At 39.6% G+C, this 19,438-nt stretch overlaps 1 protein-coding gene across 2 annotated transcripts in view; it reads left to right on the top strand.

The window, feature by feature from the left end:
* Positions 1–8,686: 8,686 nt before the first annotated feature.
* The window catches only part of WASHC4 (WASH complex subunit 4), a 54,451-nt gene continuing 43,699 nt past the window's right edge, over positions 8,687–19,438 (top strand). Inside the window, exons 1-7 of one of the 2 annotated variants that reach the window (XM_045826513.1) lie at positions 8,687–8,821; positions 11,983–12,122; positions 13,237–13,290; positions 13,384–13,449; positions 14,397–14,442; positions 14,901–14,968; positions 17,818–17,900. In XM_045826513.1, coding sequence (XP_045682469.1) covers positions 8,761–8,821; positions 11,983–12,122; positions 13,237–13,290; positions 13,384–13,449; positions 14,397–14,442; positions 14,901–14,968; positions 17,818–17,900 — 518 coding nt within the window. In that variant the 5' untranslated portion in view covers positions 8,687–8,760. Of the gene's footprint in view, positions 8,822–11,982; positions 12,123–13,236; positions 13,291–13,383; positions 13,450–14,396; positions 14,443–14,900; positions 14,969–17,817; positions 17,901–19,438 lie in introns of those variants that run through there. The other variant, XM_045826514.1, reaches the window with a different exon arrangement.

Here is a 19,438-nt window from a genome sequence, read left to right as displayed (position 1 = left end):
TTGAAAGAGAATGAATGAGTGAATAAATAAAAAGGTAAGAAGCAGGGAAAAAGAAGGATCCTTAAAGCTTGGAGAATTGCAGCAAACACCCAGGTTTTTGCTTTGGGAACCGCCCCTTCCCAACTCAACCCATTTCCCTGACTGTGTTTGGTGACTTACTGCTTTTTAAAAACTTCCAAATATTGATATTCATTTTATTTGTTCTGATTTGTGTAAACTGGGAGGCATGGGCAAGGAGTGTGGTTTTTCCTGAGCTGGGGGTTCCATAGTTCTATACTCCAACTCCTAACTTTAGAAAATGAGTTTACGCTCACCCAAATATAGTGAAATATGATGTCTAGGACTTTCTTCTGTAAGAACCAAAAGTGTAGCTCTCTTGATAATTGGAGATTAGACCAGATGCAATGAGAGAATTTCACAAACAAAAAAATCCCTGCCAATCTAGATTTATATATCCAGAAAAATGAACAAGAAATGAAGTCATTTTTAGAAACAAAAGTTTGAGACAATTCGTCATCAGCGGACACACAATAAAGGAAATATTCAAGAGCATCCTTCAAGCAGGAGGAAAATTGTCCACAGGGAAGCCTGCAGAAGCAGGAAGGAATGAAGACAGAAAAAGGAGAGAAGGGGAGGCAAATATGTGAGAGAATTTAAGTGAACATTGGCTATATTAATATTGATGATAATAATAAAATCTTGTGGATGCACACATATTTATAGGAAAATACACAAACAACAATAAAAAATTTGTTGGATAAACTTGGGATGGGGATTTGGAGGAATGGAAAGGTCACTAGGTAGAAAGAAAATAACTCCAGATGGAATTTCGGACATAAAGAAAAGAAGAACAATAGCAAGGGTAAGTATGAGGGCAAATTTAAGTTAATATTGTCTAAAATAATTCTAATAATGTTTTATAGAGTTCAAATATAATATAATTAAAATACATGACCAATAGATCTGAGTTTTAGGGAGAGAAGGTGGACTTAAAGTGTTCTAAGGCCATAGCATTATCTAGAAATAAGGGAGTTACTAATTTAGGTTAGACTTTAATAAATTAAGGATGCACATACGCATATCATAATTTCTAGTATAACCACTGAAAAAATAGTAATACCATGTATAACTACCAAGTTAATAGAATGTAAAACTATCAAGATAGTAGAATGATTTTTAAAAATCAAAAGAAGGTAAGAACAGAAAGAAAAAGGAACATGGATTAGGTGGGGGGGGGAGGAAATTAGTAAAATGTTAGATTTAAGCTTAAATATACCAGAAACTGCAGTAAATAAGAAAAAAAAACTAAACGCTTTATTTTTTAAAATTTGCAGAGGAAGTTCTATATCCTCATTTTTAACACTTGCCCCACACTCCATGAAGAGTCTTACATGTCACTTACGTAACCTGTCCTTAGGTTGTGTCTAGTCTCCTCGTAACTGGACAGGCACCTGCCCGCAGTGGGCTCAGCCGGCTCAGGCTGGCTTGTAGTACGTGGGTTCTTGACTTCGTGTGGGAAAGATGTTGCAACATGAGTCCAGGTGATTTCGATAGTATGATTATTAAGGCTGGGGACAGAGAAACAAAGGAGAGACTTAGGGTAGAAGTGACAGGAGAGAGCCTAGGTGATACTTGGCTTTGGCTCCCTAGAAAAGTTATAGCAAAGGGATGAGCCAAGGCAGGGCTGCTGTCAGCTCACTGAGAAGTCAGAGAAAATGGTGGGGGGGACCCCTGGAGAAAGGATCTGAGGGTAAGCCTGGGTCAAGCGCTGCTGCCTACTGCTCCTCTATATGCAAGTCCCCTTGGGAACCTCAGAGTTTAGGAGGAAATAAAAGGTCCATGTCTGAGAAGGGGCCTAGGTGTGATCTAGAGTGAGACTGCAGAGTCTTTGTCCTGAGGGCTTTTTATCTTTTTTCTATGGATGAGAATATTAGGGGAGGGTTTCAGCAGAATACTCATCAGCTTTCCAGATGAATTTTTAATATGCTTATGTGTCAAAATGAGCACATAATGGGGCTTGGGAATATTCTTTGGTACACTATACTGTTTTACTTTTATCTTGAGTCCATCTGGCTTTTAATGTGGTGTTTGTTATTTGTTCCTGACTTCATCTGTCCTGGGGCTTAACTGGCACAGATGACATTAATTGGGTCTCTGTTCTCTATCTTCCAGACCAGGGCAAGTTAAACTATGTAGTCTCAGGTTAGAGAGGAGAGGTATAAACCGTTCACTCTTAAGCATTCTTGGTTAGGGGACATAAATTCTTGTAACTCACCAGCTGGCTGTCAGTTGCTCAAACTGGTCTTGTTTAATTTTCATGTCTCAGTGTCCCTACATGACTTGCCCAGAAATTTTCCCAACTTCTTACTATCCTGCCTCATCTTGAGCAACCTTCAGTAAATGACCCCATCTTCATCCTCAACAAAGGATTCAGCCAGTCAAGTCTTATTTATTTATTTATTTATTGTACTTTTATTTTATTTTTTAAAATATATTTTATTGATTATGCTATTACAGTTGTCCCATTTCCCCCTTCACTCCCCTCCACCGTGCACACCCCCTCCCACCCACATTCCCCCCTTTAGTTCATGTCCATGTGTCATAAGTTCTTTAGCTTCTATGTTTCCCTTACTATTCTTGCCCTCCCACTGTCTATTTTCTCCCTACCATCTATGCTACTTATTCTCTGTACCTTTCCCCCTCTCCCCCCGCCACTCCCCTGTTGATAACCCTCCATGTGATCTTCATTTCTGTGGTTCTGTTCCTGTTCTAGTTGTTTGCTTAGTTTGCTTTTGTTTTAGGTGTGGTTGTTAATAATTGTGAATTTGCTGTCCTTTTACTGTTCATGTTTTTTATCTTTTTTTCCTTAGATAAATCCCTTTAACATTTCATATAATAAGGGCTTGATGATGATGAACTTTTTTTAACTTGACCTTATCTAAGAAGCACTTTATCTTCCTTTCCATTCTAAATGATAGCTTTGCTGGATAGAGCAATCTTGGATGGAGGTCCTTGCCTTTCATGACTTGGAATACTTCTTTACAGCCCCTTCTTGCCTGCAAGGTCTCTTTTGAGAAATCAGCTGACAGTTTGATGGGAGCTCATTTGTAGGTTACTGTCTCCTTTTCTCTTGCTGTTTCTAGGACTCTCTCCTTCATTTTTACCTTGGGTAGTGTAATTATAATGTGCCTTGGTATGTGTTTCCTTTGGACTCTCTGAGCTTCCTGGACTTCCTGAAAGTCTATATCCTTTGCCGGATTGGGGAAGTTCTCCTTCATTATTTGTTCAAGTAAGTTTTCAATTTACTGCTCTTCCTCTTCTCCTTCTGGTACCCCTATAATTCAGATGTTGGAACGTTTCAAGATGTCCTGGAGGTTCCTAAGCCTCTCCTCATTTTTTAAAATTCTTATTTCTTCATTCTTTTCTGATTGTATGTTTTTTTCTTCCTTGTGGTCCACACCATTGATTTGAGACCCAGTTTCCTTTCCATCACTATTGGTTCCCTGTGCATTTTTCTTCATTTCACTTAGCACAGCCTTTCATCTAATTTGTCACCAAAATCAACCAATTCTGTGAGCATTCTGATCACCAGTGCTTTGAACCGTGCATATGATAGGTTGGCTATCTCTTGATCGCTTAAAAGTATTGCCTCTGAGTCTTTGATTTGTGCTTCCGTTTGAGCCATTTTTTTTTAGGGGGTGGGGTCTGGTTGCTCCTGTTACGTATGAGGGGTGGAGGCTTAGGTGTTCACCAGGGCAGGGCAACCCAGTCACTGGGTTGTGATGCTGTATGTGGAGTTGGTGTCAGAAAGGGAACAATGGCGCTTGCTCCACTCTCTGTTGGATTTCAGTCCCCTCTGCTGCTTCCCACAAGCAAATTGAGCCCTTCTGGTGCTGGTTCCCGGGTGGGTGGGTTTGTGTACATTCTAAAACCCTGTGGGTCTCTCCAGAGAACTTCCTGTGAGGCTGGGAGTCTCTCCTGACACCTCAACCTCCATAAGTGTTTTCAATTAGTGCTTTTAGGCTTTATTTCCTGGCGCTGGAGCCCTGGGTTGCACGGTCTGTCTCGCTGCCCATTTTCACCTGGTTTATCTGCATGGGATTGTGTGACTGTGGACAGCCAGCTGCCTTGCACTCTTCACTGGGTCTGCTTGTTGCCTCCCTGTGCCCGCGCCCAGCGTCTGCCACCCACCACCTGCACCCTACGTGCCTGGGTCTGCCAGCCACTGCTTTTCCTGCTGCGACCCCTCTCTGCCAACTGCCAACTCCACCCCTCTTACCAGTCTGGATGAATGGTTGTCAGGACTTCCACACAGTTCAATTTTCTGTCTGTTCTGGTTGTTTTTTTGTTTCTAAATCTTTGTTGTCCTTAATTTTGGTTGTTCAAGGAGGCCTGGTGTGTCCACCTACGCCTCCATCTTGGCCGGAAGTCCCAGTTGGGTCTTTAAGGTGCACACCTAGAAGTCTGGTTCTGACCCAAAGGTAGCTATTTAAACCTTGAAGCACACTGCCACATTGCCCCTAGAAGGTGGGATACAAAAATGCTCGTTTTTCTCAGTAGCTCTGGGGATCATCATCAGTCTTTATACTCATATACTATATATTTTAAATTTTAAGTTATTTAAACTAAAATAAATAATTTCCTCATGTGAGTATCAAGAAATTGGAGTTCAACACCTGCCAAGAAGAGAGTCCAATAAACACCCCAGGCTCTCAACTGATGCTCTTAGAAAATACCACCCTGGGAAAGAGTGCAATATATGGCTAGGGCAACTGCTGTAAAACCAGCCCACTCCTTGGTAGTTGTACTGTGGTTTCCATCTAAGGATCTGCTCCCCTCCCACCACACCACCCCCTTAGATACTGTGGTTCCTATAAAGTTGCTTCTCCCCCAGCCCCTCACCCAGCCATCCGGGGGTGGAACACATGACCTAGAATAAGCCAACCGGTGCCTTTTTCCTACTCCCTCAGTTACACGATTGGTCCGATCCTGTGAGCAATGTCCTAGGAAGGCAAATCAAGACCAGCAAGACTTAATTCTGGGACTTCCGTTTGAGCTATCAGTTAAGGAGGCTCCTATTCTCTCTCATGCTAGATTTGGTATGGTGATAAGCCCGAAGCTGCTAAGGGCTACCATATGGACCTCTAAACTCAGCACGGGTGTCCAACCCGTGGTCCATGGGCTGCCCGTGGCCCAGGATGGCTATGAATGTGGCCTAACACAAAATCATAAATTTACTTAAAACCCTTTTTTTTTTCTCATCAGGTTTCATTAGTGTTTGTGTATTTAATGTGTGGCCCAAGACAATTCTTCTTCCAGTGTGGCCCAGAGATGCCAAAATGTTGGACACCCCGGGCTTAAAGAATGTAGCAAAAACTGGGAAGAGACAGAAAAGAAACAGTGAAAATCCAAGACTTGACATCGTTTGAATCCTGAAACTGAGTGCTTGTGAAGGCCAATGCCACCACTTGATGTATTAAAAATTACATGCAGTAGCACTGATTGTTTTTGGTATATAGTTCTGGCTGTTAACAAATGTACAGACTTGTGTAAGGAACACCACAGTCAGGATACAGGGCAGTTCCCCTCTCCACTCCCCCTCCCAAATTCATCGCCCTGTCCCTTTGTAGTCACGTCTACCGATCACCCCTGAACCCTGATAACCTCGGAAATGTTCTCCATCTCTGCAGTTTTATCTCTTCAAGAATTTTAAATAAATGGAATCACACTGCGTAGCTTTTCAGACTAATTTTCTTCATCCAGCATCGTGCTCTTGAAATTCATGTTCATTTTTAGGGAATCCCAGGGATTTTGAGATTCTTCTGTTATGGATTTCTAACATAATTCCATTGTGGTCTGAGGATACAACATGTCAATTCACTGAGGCTTGTCGGATGGCCTAGTATATAGTCTGTCTTGCTGAGTATTCCTTGTATGCTTGAAAAAAATGTCTATTTTACTGTTTTGGGGTAAAATGTCTTATAAACATTCATTAAATTGGTTGAGAGTATCATTCAACTCTATATTCTATCTACTAGTTAAACACTGAGAGAGGAGTGTTAAAATTTCCAACTATAATTATAATTTTATGCATTTCTTTAGTTCTGTCAGATTTGGGTTAAACTTCATCACTCATTGTCAAAAGGAAAATTCCAATTCAGTGACACTCTGAATTCTATGTTCTTAAGAAAATTATTCATTGTTTTTGTTTTTCCTTAAGAACCAACCGAGGGAGGTTAAGAGGAAAGTGGGGCCAACCAAGGGAGGCTGGGACTCCTCGGGTTTTGATTTAGGAAGAAGTAAATTTGCTTGGACTTAAACCTTGTAGAGTGAAGTAGCTTATGTTTCTGCTTCCAGGGGTCTCCAACCTGTGGCCCACAGGCCTCGTGCAGCCCAGAATGGTTCTGAATGCGGCCCAACACTAAATCATAAATTTACTTAAAACACTGAGATTTTTTTGTGATTGCGTGTCGCAATATATTTAACATGTGACCCAAGACAACTCTTCTTCCACTGTGGCCCGGAGATGCCAGAAGTTTGGAAGACTTGGCCATTGCTTTTACTCAGATGTTGGTATTCAGCCCCTTTGCAGCAGTTTCCTTGATTATCAGTTTTTCCTTCTAAATGTCAAGCTTCTCTGCCAGCCCAGCCTCTGTTCTCTGCTAATTAAACCCACAGGGCTTCAGCTTTTGCTGCCTGGGGTGCACATCTGTTGGGGAATACATGCATTCAACAGCAGCAGACACAGCTCTCAGCTAGTGCAGCTGCAGGTCAAGGACTCCTGACTGCTGTTTTCAGCAGGCCTTCTGCATGGCGTTTGGTGGTCAGCCAGGGGTTTGGGTTGAATTTAAACTCGGATGTTAGACCCCATCCCTTTGGTGAGTCCCTTGCATCAGGGTTCTTCCCCTCAAATTTCCAGTTTCTCTTCCAACAACCCTGAACGTAGTTTACTACCACCTCAAGCCAGCAACACTACAGTGTTTTACTCTTGGATTTGAAGGGGTGAGGGACACTGCCAGGCAAAAAGCCACAAACCCATAATTATTACCATTGCTGTGTAAATTTTCCTGTGGTTTCTGTGTGCTTTTATTCTTTTTCAGATCTTTAAAAAGTTATTTTCATTATATTTTGTCTAGTTTTCCTAGTTACTAACTGCCAGTGGGTCAACGTGACTACATTAGGCCATCTCCATTGCCTCCTTACAAGGACTTCGAGGTATCTTTGTCAATTACTTTGATATATTAATAACCTGTGTAAAAATTTTCTAAGATAGTTACAACTTTTTAAATTAGGTTATTTTAACCCATTTTGTAGACCATTTATAGAGAAAGACCTTTTTTTTTTGGTTCAGTTTGCTCTTTTGAACTTGAAAGAAGGGTTGGCAAGCTTTTTCTTAAAGGACCAGATAGTAAATATTTTAGGCTTGCGGGTCATAGGGCCACTGGTGCAACTACTCCACTCTGCCATTGTATTGTGAAGCAGCCACAGACAATATGCAAATAAATGGGCATGACTGTGTTCCAATAAACCTTTATTTACAAAAGCAAGTTGTAGATCTGCTAACTGTACTTTATACATTCCTCAGTTAAAATACAGTGGTACCTTAGTACTCATGGTTAATTCGTTCCAGACCTCGTGATGAGTGCTGAAACCCATGAGTACCGAGCAGGCACTGAGTGCCTTTTCAAAACATTTTTTCACACCAAAATGCCACAGGGTTTGAAAATGAAAACAGGGTTTGAAGAGTTCTGAAGCTGACGAATACCGAGGTATGCCTGTATCTTAGTAATTTCCTTTACCAGACAACCGAAGTCTTTGAAAGGTTTTAGCAACCGGAGAAGGCCCTGAATAAACACTGGGTGTAGAAACTAACACGCCTCTAATTAACATTAATTTTACATTATAGTTAAAAATTAACGTTAATTTTTCACGCCTCTATAAATCTATTTTTTTAAACAGCTATCTAGTATTTCATAGGATGGATCATTCAACTTCTGTAATTATTCCCTATTGACAGACGATTTCGATCTTTCCCCATTACTATCTACTAAAAACCAGGGAGTAATGAACACTGCTACATAGCTAGTAGAGTTACTGGGTAACAGATTCTTCTCCACGGAAAAGCCAGGTAGCAGGTACAAGCATTTTCCCTCCCCCCTCCCCCCAATCTTTTCGAGAGGAGGGAGTGGAGAGCGGCAAATGCAATGTAGGCAAAGTAGTAGAATTCCGCAACTCTTCCTCTTGCACAGCACTTTCTTCTCAAGAGTAATCGCACAGGACGTGCAGGAGGACAGCTGCAAGCTCCCTGATGGTGGCGACAGGGAAGGGTTGGAAATACCGGCCTCTTGGAAGAAGCGCAGGGAGAGCGACTTGCTCCAGGACCACGCCTTCCTGTGAAGCCCCGACCCCATCAACTTTGCCTTTCTGAGAGCAACTCCACAGGTATTAAACATGGCCTGGAGACTGCAAGGCAAAATTGAAGGTATAGGTGTGGCATGAGTTGAGAAATGCCCACGTGAAAACAGGACAACACCCGGAGGACCGCAGCTGCCAAGGAAGCCGCCCCCAGCCACCGCAGAGGACTCGCTTTCCCAGCGGCCCCCACGGCCCCGCCCGCAGGGCCTTTAAACCCGGCTGATCCACGCCCGAGAGGGCGGGACTAAGACAGGAAGTCACGTGCTGTGACAGCCGCCGGGGTGAGGCCGCGGTTGTCAGTCACCCAGGCTGGTTGGTGCTGTGACTGCGGGAGGTACCGAGGTGATGGCGGTGGAGACACTGTCCCCGGACTGGGAGTTCGACCGCGTTGACGACGGCTCGCAGAGTAAGAGAGCTGCAGGACAAGGGCTGCGGGGGGACGCTCCCGCGTGAGCCTCAGCCCCGGCGGCGCTCCTGCGGCGGGGCTCTGCGTCGCGGTTGCTGCGCAGCCCTCTGATTAGGGGCAGTTTCTGCCCTTTGGGATGTGAGAGGGAAGCGCTGTCTAGCGTCACGTTCAGGGTTAGGGCTCCCAGGAGAGGCGGGTCGGGGCTTGGGTTTGGGGGCGGTGACTGTCCCGGGGAGTCCGCGTGGCCGCGGGGGAGCGGCGTCCACCTTCTGCAGTCCGGGGACACGGGCGGGGCGGGTCCGGGGAGGCCCTGCAGCCCCGGGAGCGGGGGCTGGCCCCGAGTCTCCGGGGCTTTCGCCTGATCCTCCGAGCGTTCACTTTGAGAAGAGGCTGAGGTCCGGCTTCCTGTTTCGGTTTCCTGTTTTTCTCGTTTTCCTCCCCAAACCAACTTTTTTGGAAGTTCGAGTGTTTTTTTTCTTTTATACGCTTATAACCATAGACTAGAGCCAAGAACAACTCTTTCCGTGGTAAAAAATACACACGTGAATGCTAATTTATCTCCTACTGTGCTTTTTATTTACATTAAATAAAAGTGATGTCCTGCTGTTTCCATTGCAACTAGAAAGGTTTCAAAAATTACAGCAAATCTGCTTCAAAGTTTGCTTCAGAAAATCTAATTAATAAATTCAATCCCACGCAGCAAAATTTAGAAGCCAAATTAATTATTTTGGTGAAACTCTACTTGAGATTACTACAAGTTGGTAATGTGTTTCTTTGGTGATATTAATCTGCCGTTATAAATCTGATATTGTAAATGATATAAGAGGTATTGGGACATACTGCTTGTGAATTTGTTTTTTAATGCAGTTTTTCCGAAAGGTGAATGTAATTTGAAAAAATTACCTGTAAATTTTGCTTAATTTTAATGAAAGATTCATGTGTACTTAAATTGAATTAAATGTATTAGTCTCTCAAAGAAGAAGCCTGAGTTTGACTCAGGATGGTTTGCAGTTTTCCACGAAACATTCCACAAGACACTAGCTTTCATGCAGCATTAAAGAGAGCAATCTTGGTGGTAATAAAATCTTTTAATTTTGGGGAGAGAGGATTCTGCTTTTACTGTTACGAAGTTTCTCTATTTCCCCCTTTGGAATAAGTAATGAATTCTTTTTCTTTTTTTCTTCTGAATTTATTGGAGTGACACTGGTTACCAAAATTACATAGGTTTCAGGTGTACAATTTTGTAACATCATTTGTGTATATATATATTATGCTGTGTTCACCACCCCAGGTCCCGTCTCCTCCCATCCCCATTTATGCCCCTGCAACCTCTTCTACCTCCCCCCACTTCCTTTAAGTAATGAACTGTAACGTCTAAGGTGGAATCTTTACGTTCATCTTCAAAAAGTTAGCGTAAAAATATGTTACTGGGTTCGGAAACCGTTCACCTTAGAGTAGAACGATCAGATTTACTCAGACATTTTCTGTGCACCAGGCACTGGGCTAGGTGTTAGGGATACAAAGATACAATGAGGCACTCTGTTGGAGGAGGGAACCATGTAAGTAGTTTTTGGAATTTCACGCTTGAAGAATTACCATGTAATTCTTATTTCAAATCTTTCTGACTTTTACTGGTAATACAGCTATTCTTTATATTACCAACAAGGAACTTTGATGATGTTACAGGTTTTCTTTTGCCTGCTACTTTGTGAATTCCCAAACAGACTAAGTGAATGATTTATTGGCATGTTTTTGTAGTTTTGTCATTAAGAACTCATTCTCTGGTTAAATACAGCTGTGGTAATTTTCCAGGTAACTGAGAATGAGACATGTACTTGGGATTTTGAGAATCTTAGGCAGTTTTTAATTTAAGCTGTGGGGAAAAGATTCCTCATCTCTGTGGTGATTTTCATTAATTTTTGGACTGTGGATTATATCTAGACTGACTGTTTTTCAAAATTGCCTGGGTTAATGCTGTAATGAGATAGAAACATTAATGAACTAAATTGATCCACCTGATTCAGTGCATTAGTTGCAAAATAAGAGAATGGGGAGCTAGGTCTTTATGACTCAGAAGATACTTAGAGTTCACTTTGCATTGCTAATTTGAGGAGAGAAAAATTTTACCTTTATTAATAAAAAGATAGAACTTGAATAAGGTTATTCACATTAATAAAAAACTGAGTTGGAGTTGAATTTGCTGCCTTTTAAAAACATTTTTATTTATTTATTTGAGGGATGAGGAGATTTTTGTTGTTTTGTTTATTTATACATTCATTGGTTGATCCTTCTGTGTGCCCTGGCAGGGATTGAATACACCTGCAACCTTGGTGTATTGGGGTGGTGCTCTAACCAACTGAGGCAGCTACCCGGCCAGGGCAAATTTGCTGCCTTTGTAATAAGTAATGAATTCTTATGCGTAGGGTAGAATATTTACTTTTATTAGTATTGCTGTATATACCTTTACTGTTCAGTTTATTCCAGTGACTCTTTAGAATCTGTTGGTGTGTAAATTCTGTAAATACAAACCTAGTATTCTGAACTTAGTGTTCTTTACTGGCTTTTCCAACTCTGTTATGCTAGTAGAATAAAACAAAATATCTTGATAAATGTGGAGCATTACATGAATAATATTCATTATGGTGAAACAGGTCTAAATGCATATCAAAAACTATATTGGTGTATTTTTAAACAGTTTACTGTGCTTAGAATTAAGAATGATGCTTTTAAATTTTGCTTGTATGACAACACCAATATTTGCACTTGATTCAGGTCATGATTTTTTTTCATAACTTGTTTATGACTAAAATACAGAATCAGAACATTGAGTTGTCTAAGGAATTATTTTAAGTTTAGAAGCCCTAGATAATAGGGTCAATGGGATAGTGACTTTTTCATGATACTTTAAAGTTAGTTTTAAGATGATATATATCTCTGTATATGGCAGCATCTGTTTTTAAAATTGTTTTATCTGTCTGGAAAATTTTGAAAGCTGAATTATTATTAAACTTTGAAACTTCATTTCCAAGAAGTTAAGATATTCCAGAATAATACATTTAACAATGCTTAGTATCTGTTTTGCTGTGACTTTTGAGATTATTTGAAATAAATGTCCTGTAATTTTTATACTTCTCACATATCGTTTTAACATTTACATTTAGAAATTCATGCTGAAGTTCAGCTTAAGAATTATGGGAAATTTCTTGAGGAGTATACGTCTCAGTTGAGAAGAATTGAGGATGCTCTGGATGATTCCATTGGAGATGTTTGGGATTTCAATCTTGATCCTATAGCATTAAAGGTTTGATATTTTTTATTTATGCATACATTTTTAGGACATACTATATCTTGAAAACATAATTACTGAAAATGAAACATATATTATTTGGTATCTAGAGAACTAAAAGAAACATGGAGAAAAATTATTAATTTCCTATTCTCTAAGCCATACAGGTATTTTTGTGTTTTTAAAGAATGACACAAACTCAAAGCCTTTTGAGTGTCAAGAATGACAGATTCCAACTCTGAGCCAGCTTGTTTTTTTTCCCCGTCAAGAAAATGACGAGGGTTGGAATAGAATATTCAGATGAGGTTATTTTACATACATAGATTTAAAATATACTTTTCAGTGAGTTTTGCCAAACACATATACCCATGTAACTCATATCCCAATCAAGATACAGGATATTTTTGTCATTTTTAAAAGCTCCTTTATGATATTTAGGGAATCCTAATGTGGTAGTAATTAAATACATATTTTTTTTTATTCTAGAGAGGGGAAGGGAGGGAGAAAGAGAGGGATAGAATCATCGATGTGAGAGAGAATCTTGGATTGGTTGCCTCCCGCACACGCCCCAGTGGGGGACCAAACCCACAACCCAGGTGTGTGCTCTGACCGGGAATCAAACCCAAGACCTTTCGGTTTGCGGGATGACACCCAACTGAGCCACACCAGCCAGGGCAGGAGTAATTTCATAATGTATAAAATAGGTCACTCCTGCTCTATTCCATTTCGAAGTAGTTCTGTCTTGTTTTATCTTTAAAACTATAGCCTGTTACCACTTAATAACATTCATTGAGCATCTGTTATGTACTAGATACTGTCCTAAGTCACATACTGACTTAAAATAACAGGCTTTTTTGAGATACAGTTCACACGTCATTCAATTCTTTGGTTTGTAGTGCATTCACAGAATTGTGCAACCAGCACCAGAGCCAGTTGTAGAACCTTTTTACCAACCCAAAAAGAAATCCCATACCCGTTAGTCGTCACCCCCTATCTGGTGTGGTGCTAGTGCTGGGTATCGGGTCTAACACAAGTTCAAGTAGAATAGAACAAGTCTCCATTTGTGTGTTTAAGATTTCAGTGGTTCTTTTCAAATTAAAAGAAAATATTCTTTTTCTTGTTTATATAGCTTTTGCCTTACGAACAGTCTTCCCTTTTGGAACTCATAAAGACCGAAAACAAGGTACAGATTCATAAACCTAAAAATCTATTTTTAAAATGCTTTAATTGCCTACTACAATTTATTTTTCTTTTATATTTTTACTTATGAAACTAGGTCTTAAACAAAGTCATCACAGTTTATGCTGCACTTTGTTGTGAAATCAAGAAATTAAAATATGAGGTAATTATTTGTATTCTTAAGATGTTAAAAACATTTAAAAGGAACTATGCTTATACGTGTACATTGTGCATGAATATTTATTGAATGTTAAATGAATTATTTAAATAGCAGTAGTAATGACAGAATACCATGTACCAAACACCGTGCTAACCCTGTTGATACTTACAACAACCCAGGGAGTTAGGTAAGGAATAGATGAGGAAAGTGGGGTTTAAAGAGGCTGTCACTTGCCTAACAGTTTACTGGCATAACAGTTTGAGGTGAGGTCTGCATGTATTCAAAGTCTGTGATACCTGCCGTATATACTTGCTTTCTAGATATAACTGATTTTTTTTTGGACTTTATTTATTTATTATTAGAGAGGGAAGGGAGGGAGGGAGAGAGAGAGAGAGAGAGAGAGAGAGAGAGAGAGAGAGAGAGAAAGAGAAACATCAATGTGCGGTTGCTGGGGGTCATGGCCTGCTACCCAGGCATGTACCCTGGCTGGGAATCGGACCTGTGACACTTTGGTTCCCAGCCTGCGCTCAATCCACTGAGCTACGCCAGCCAGGATATAACTGATATTTTAAAAAAACTTTGGATTTTTGATATATTTTGTGTTCCTTGCCCATGAGCAATCAAAACTCTGAAAGAAGTTGGTAGCTCATTTTTTCTCTCTGTTTTTGGTACTGTGTGTTTACTTTCTGTCTCCCATGAACTGATGGGAGAGTGTACAGTAGAGCGCTCAGAGAGACAGAGGAAAGATTAGAGAAGTAACAGTGACTGTCAGTAAAACCTTTGGTACTCTAAAGATAAATTTATCTGAATTATAAGCAGCTTCTGAATTTAAGTGAACTTCTTTGTAAGTGATGTCCTCTGCTTATTACTGAATATGGATGACTAAGAGAGCCTAGGGACTTAACAGCAAAAGAGCACCTTGTAAAGTTATTTTAATTTTTTTAAAACAGGCTGAAACTAAATTTTATAACGGTCTCTTGTTTTATGGAGAAGGAGGTAAGCTTTAAAATTTCGTATTGTAATGTTGTGATGCCTTTTTGAGATTGAAAGATGAACAGAAAGTTAACAGACAATTCTGGGATTACCATACGTATTAGTGTGAGAAAAGCATTCAGATTTTTTGTTGGTTGGTTTGTTTGGTAAACAGGTGAAAAAAAAAAAACAAAACCCTGAGTGATGAAGCAGCAGCAAATTCTTTAAAGTCTATTTTTGATATTTTTATAAATTATAAAGCATTGTAGCTAGATGAGAATTTCCCTTGAATTTGTTAAATAGGAAAACAGATGGTTACTTTCAATTGGGTAATTAAAGATTTTCTTTTTTATTTCAGTGTAAAAATTCTGTTAATACTATGCAGATTAGAAGATGTACTAATGAATAAAAATCATTTTTATTTTTTGGTATTGATGTAGTTTATATAAAAATTGAAATAAAATTCATTTTGCCTTTTAAAGCCACAGACTCTAGCATGGTGGAAGGTGATTGCCAAATTCAAATGGGGAGATTTATTTCATTCTTACAGGTAATTGATTTTTACTTTTTTATTGAGGTTTTTCTTTGAAAACTTTTAGTGAATTACACATAATTAAAAAAAGATTTCTGAAACCTTCAAATGCTAAAAATTTGTACTGTGAGGGTAAGGCACTTAGTTGGCATTGGATTAGAATTAAAGGAGATCGTGATTCCTAAACGATTTTCATAGCATTTTTAGGGAAGTAAAGATCAAAATAAGTTTCTTCGTATAATTTCCTTTATGGACAACTTATCACTGTATTTTTTAAAGTAATTTAAACTTCATACTACGTAGGAAAAGATAATTTATGCCAGGGAAAGTTGTTAATAGGGTGATTAAGCTGTAACAGGAGCAATGATGAGGTGTTGAAAGCACATGTGCTTGATGCTTCTAACCAAATGTTTCAATTTAGATACGCTTTTCATCACTACAAAGTTCTATTTTTTTATTTTTAAAAGATTTTGTTTATTTATTCTTAGAGAGGGGAAGGGAAGAAGAAAGAGAGGGAGAGAAACATCGATTGGTTGCCTCTACCACATGCTTTGACCGGGGACCAGGCCCGCAACCCAGGCATGTGCTATGACCAGGAATCAAACCGGTGACCTTGCACTTTGTGGGATGATGCCCAGCCAGCTGAGTCACACTGGTCGGGGCTCACTGCCAAGTTTTAGTTATTCTAGGTCTTATGGTTTAATTTTTTTCAAAACAGTGAAATAACTTTTCTTTCTCACCTATCCATTATAAAAGCAATGCTTGTACAATATGACAAAAGCAAAAATTGGAGATGAGGTAAAAATACTCATAATTCTACCTGCCTTCTGATTGTTGGGTGCAAGATGTGATTATTTCATTGAATCAAGCATGCTCAGCTATTGTTCAGATCTTTTATATTGTTAATTAGTACTTTTTATTGGTCTCCTTGACCTAATTTGAGAGCAATTTTGTTTAAGTTACCCTCTATTATGGTATGGGTCAGTCAGAGTCCAGTGTAGAAAACAGTTCACACAAGATACTTCAAAAGAGGAGGTTTTAATATAGGTGGTTGGTTACGTAAAAGTTGGAGTGCTGAGTGAAAAGAGAACAATGAGGTGATCCAGAGGAAGCAGATATCACCTCTACACCTAGAGGGAAAAGGGGAAGAGGTTGGGGTGCCAGGATCTGGGAGCTTGGAGGAGCAGGCGCCTGGAATTAGCACTTACACATCGAAGGGACCAGTGCTGCCTGGCTGCGCTGGTACCTCTGAGAGGGCGGGCAGTGCAGGGCTGGCTCCAGAGCAGTGGAAGGAGCTGGGGCTGGAGCAGTCTGCCATTGCCGGTGGGAACCACTCCTGCCTGGATTATGTTGATAAAAAACAGGAAGAAATAGGATGCTTCTCCTGCCCTCTAGTCTCCTTTGAGTGCCACCCGTTGGCAGAACCTAGCAGGAAGCCTGCCCGGAGGAGTCTTAAGAAACATGATTTGTAGGGTCCCAGCATTGTGTCAGTTTCTCCCCCTAGTTTTATTAAATTTCACATTTTTTATTTTGAAGATATTTTATTTGGTGCATGTAGGTTTAGAACGGTTGGTAATTTTAATAAATTGAATCTTTTATCATTATATGGTGACCCTCTTAGGCTATGATAATATGTATATAATATATAATTATGTCAATATATACTATATATAGTAGTTAGCTATAGTATTGCTAACAGTTTGTTTTGTCTGATATTAGTATCACTGCCCCAGCTCTGTTTGAGTTATCATTTTCTTGATTTACCTCTCTTCATTCTTTCAAGCTTCCATTGTCACTATGCTTTGTTTCTTTAAAACGGCACATATCTGGTTTTGATTTTAATTGGCTAATTCTATTTCTGTCTTAGATAGTCTATTATATATTGGGAGGTGTTTCTGCCTCCTTTGTGCTGCTTGTCCTCCATTTTTCTGTTCTTTTCTCTGCTTTTATTAAACGTGTAGAAATTTAATAAGAAATCTAAAACTGGAGCTATTTAAGTAAAATTGAAATCCATTATTTTCATTTTAAAAATGTTACATTGTTTTTGGATTTCACTGAGAGCTGCATAACATTTAATTTTTAAACATTCAACAAATGTTTTATGAGCGTAGACATGTTACAAATCATTCTTGGTGCTGGGGATACAGCAGTACACAAAACCAGCAGAAATTCCTGCCTCTGTAGAGTAAAATTTAGAACAGCACAGGTTTAATTGGGTTTTAAGTATGTTAGGATATAAACTGTTTCTATAGGTTTAAAAGTTGAGAGCTTCTAAAAAAATTTTAGGAGGTGTGGGACTTGGTATATGCAAGTCAGTTATTTAGTCTCAAACATATTCCTAAGATAATTTTTCACTTGCCTTGTGCCAGTTCTGTTTATAAATAAGGTTGAAGGTAAACATGTGAAGTTATGTGAGAGTGATTTCTGGAGAGCCCTTCCCCTCATCGTCATACTTTCTAAAACTGGCAACTTTTGTGCTTCCTCATTCATTCAGATGTTCATTCGTTTATTCATCTGATAGGGCAGAAATTTATTGAGAAGCAGTTGAGGGTTCGCTGCTGTGCTAGGCAGTGGATATTCAGAAAAGAAATGAGACAGGCTGTCACTCAGGAGTTACACGAGTAGAACACGAGACTTAAACCAGAAGAATGAATGAGATGCGGGGGCAGAGTGGCAGAAGCGACCTTGGGATGCTGCAGATGAGTTAAGAATTGGTTGCTCGAGGGTTGCTCGAAGTTGGCTGCAAGTTAACAGGAGTTACTGGAAAACTGTTTTGTTTTTGTTTAAACTTGTTGCCCTAAAATTCAGTCAGAAATGGTGACATTTAAAAAGCAACTTTGTAACATATACCCAACTTGTCATTTCAGGAACTGTCTTGTTTTGTTACGAGGTGCTATGAAGTGGTGATGAATGTAGTCCATCAGTTGGCTGCCCTCTATATCAGTAACAAGTAATGGATTTTAGAAATATTTTTGCGTTTATAATAGAAATACAGGAAATGTTTTTCAAAAACTAGCTAATTACCTGAAATGGTTTTTTGTTTGTTCACTTATTCATTCTTTCATTCCCTTATTCAGCATTCTTTAAACACCCATGATATTATATCAAACTCTATTTGATGTGTTTAATGAAGAAGTGATAGGTTAATGAATCACAGTTTCTGCCATGGTGAATAAACCCATTATCTGTCTGAATGAGAATGTGGACAGAGTAATCATAAAGAAATACGATTCTGTAGAAAAATCCTAATATACCATGTTCCCTCTTCTTACTCCTTTCCTCCCTCCATTACATTGAAGGTTCCCAGGCTCATTAGAATTACATGAGATTTCTGATAAACTGCAGAATCTTTAGGAGTGGGGTTAGGGAACTGACATAAAAAATTTTGTGAATAATTCTAATCTTTCAGGTTTGGGGACCACTGCCCCGCATTCAAGAACAATCAAATTTTCATAGATTTCTTACCATTCTTACTATCACAAAATAATTATTTTGCATGATTGATAGTCTTTACTTACAATTTCCCCCTCTTACTATAGTCTGTGTTGAATAATGACATTTCAGTTACTTATGGACCACATGTACAATCGTGGTCCCATAAGATTATAATGGAGCTGAAAAATTCCTATCACCTAGTGACATAGCTGTAGTTATGTCATAGCACAATGCATTACACAAATACTTACCATTGTGTTATGGTTGCTTGCAGTATTCAGGATAGTAACATCCTAGGTTTGTAGCCTGGGAGCTGTAGAGGAACAGAATTTGTTACACTAAAATACGTCTGTTAGGCCTAAAGATTATTTTAAAAATAGCAGACAAGGGAGAGGCTCTGAAAACCAAGCAGAAGTTATTCTTTGTAAAAAGACATTTACATTTGTAAGGGAAATCTTCAATTTTAAGAGTGAGTGTCCGTCACCCTGTACTAAAATCAAATCTCTCTTACTGTAGGGATGTCTCAGCCATGAGCCAGGGGGTAGAGGGAAATTTATTTTTCCTCCTTTATCGAGAAATAGGCTATAACTTACAGCCCAGGTGTATTGTAGGCTGTACCATCTAGGTTTGTGTAAGTGCACTGTGTGATGTTTGCACAAGGATGACGTCCTCTAACAACGCATTTCTCAGACCATATCCCTGTGGTTAAGCAGTGCGTGGCCGCATTTAATGACACTTGACAATAACTTTGCTGAGGTATGTGACTAGGGATTCTCAATTAGGAGAAGAGATGACTGAGGCCCAGAGGAATTACTTTGCCAGGATTCCATAGCTGTTTAGGTACTGTCTTCACCAATCCATTCATTTCTGTTCTGACATACCATGCTACATCCTAACTCTTTCATAAACTGGAAGACAGTGTTAACTGTCTCTCATTCTCATGTTTACCCCTCAGTCAGGTATTTATGTTCTGTCCTTTGACTGAAACCCTCCTATGGCACAAGGGAAAGAGCACAGCTCCCCCAGCCACGGCAGTGCCTGGTGTGCCCTTCA

Source organism: Phyllostomus hastatus, unplaced genomic scaffold (assembly GCF_019186645.2).
Source record: "Phyllostomus hastatus isolate PE091 unplaced genomic scaffold, TTU_PhHast_1.1 phas_scaffold_755, whole genome shotgun sequence".
Classification (NCBI taxonomy): Eukaryota; Metazoa; Chordata; class Mammalia; order Chiroptera; family Phyllostomidae; genus Phyllostomus; species Phyllostomus hastatus.
Note: the sequence above shows the minus strand (reverse complement) of the source record. Positions and strands in the feature narration are given on the sequence as shown.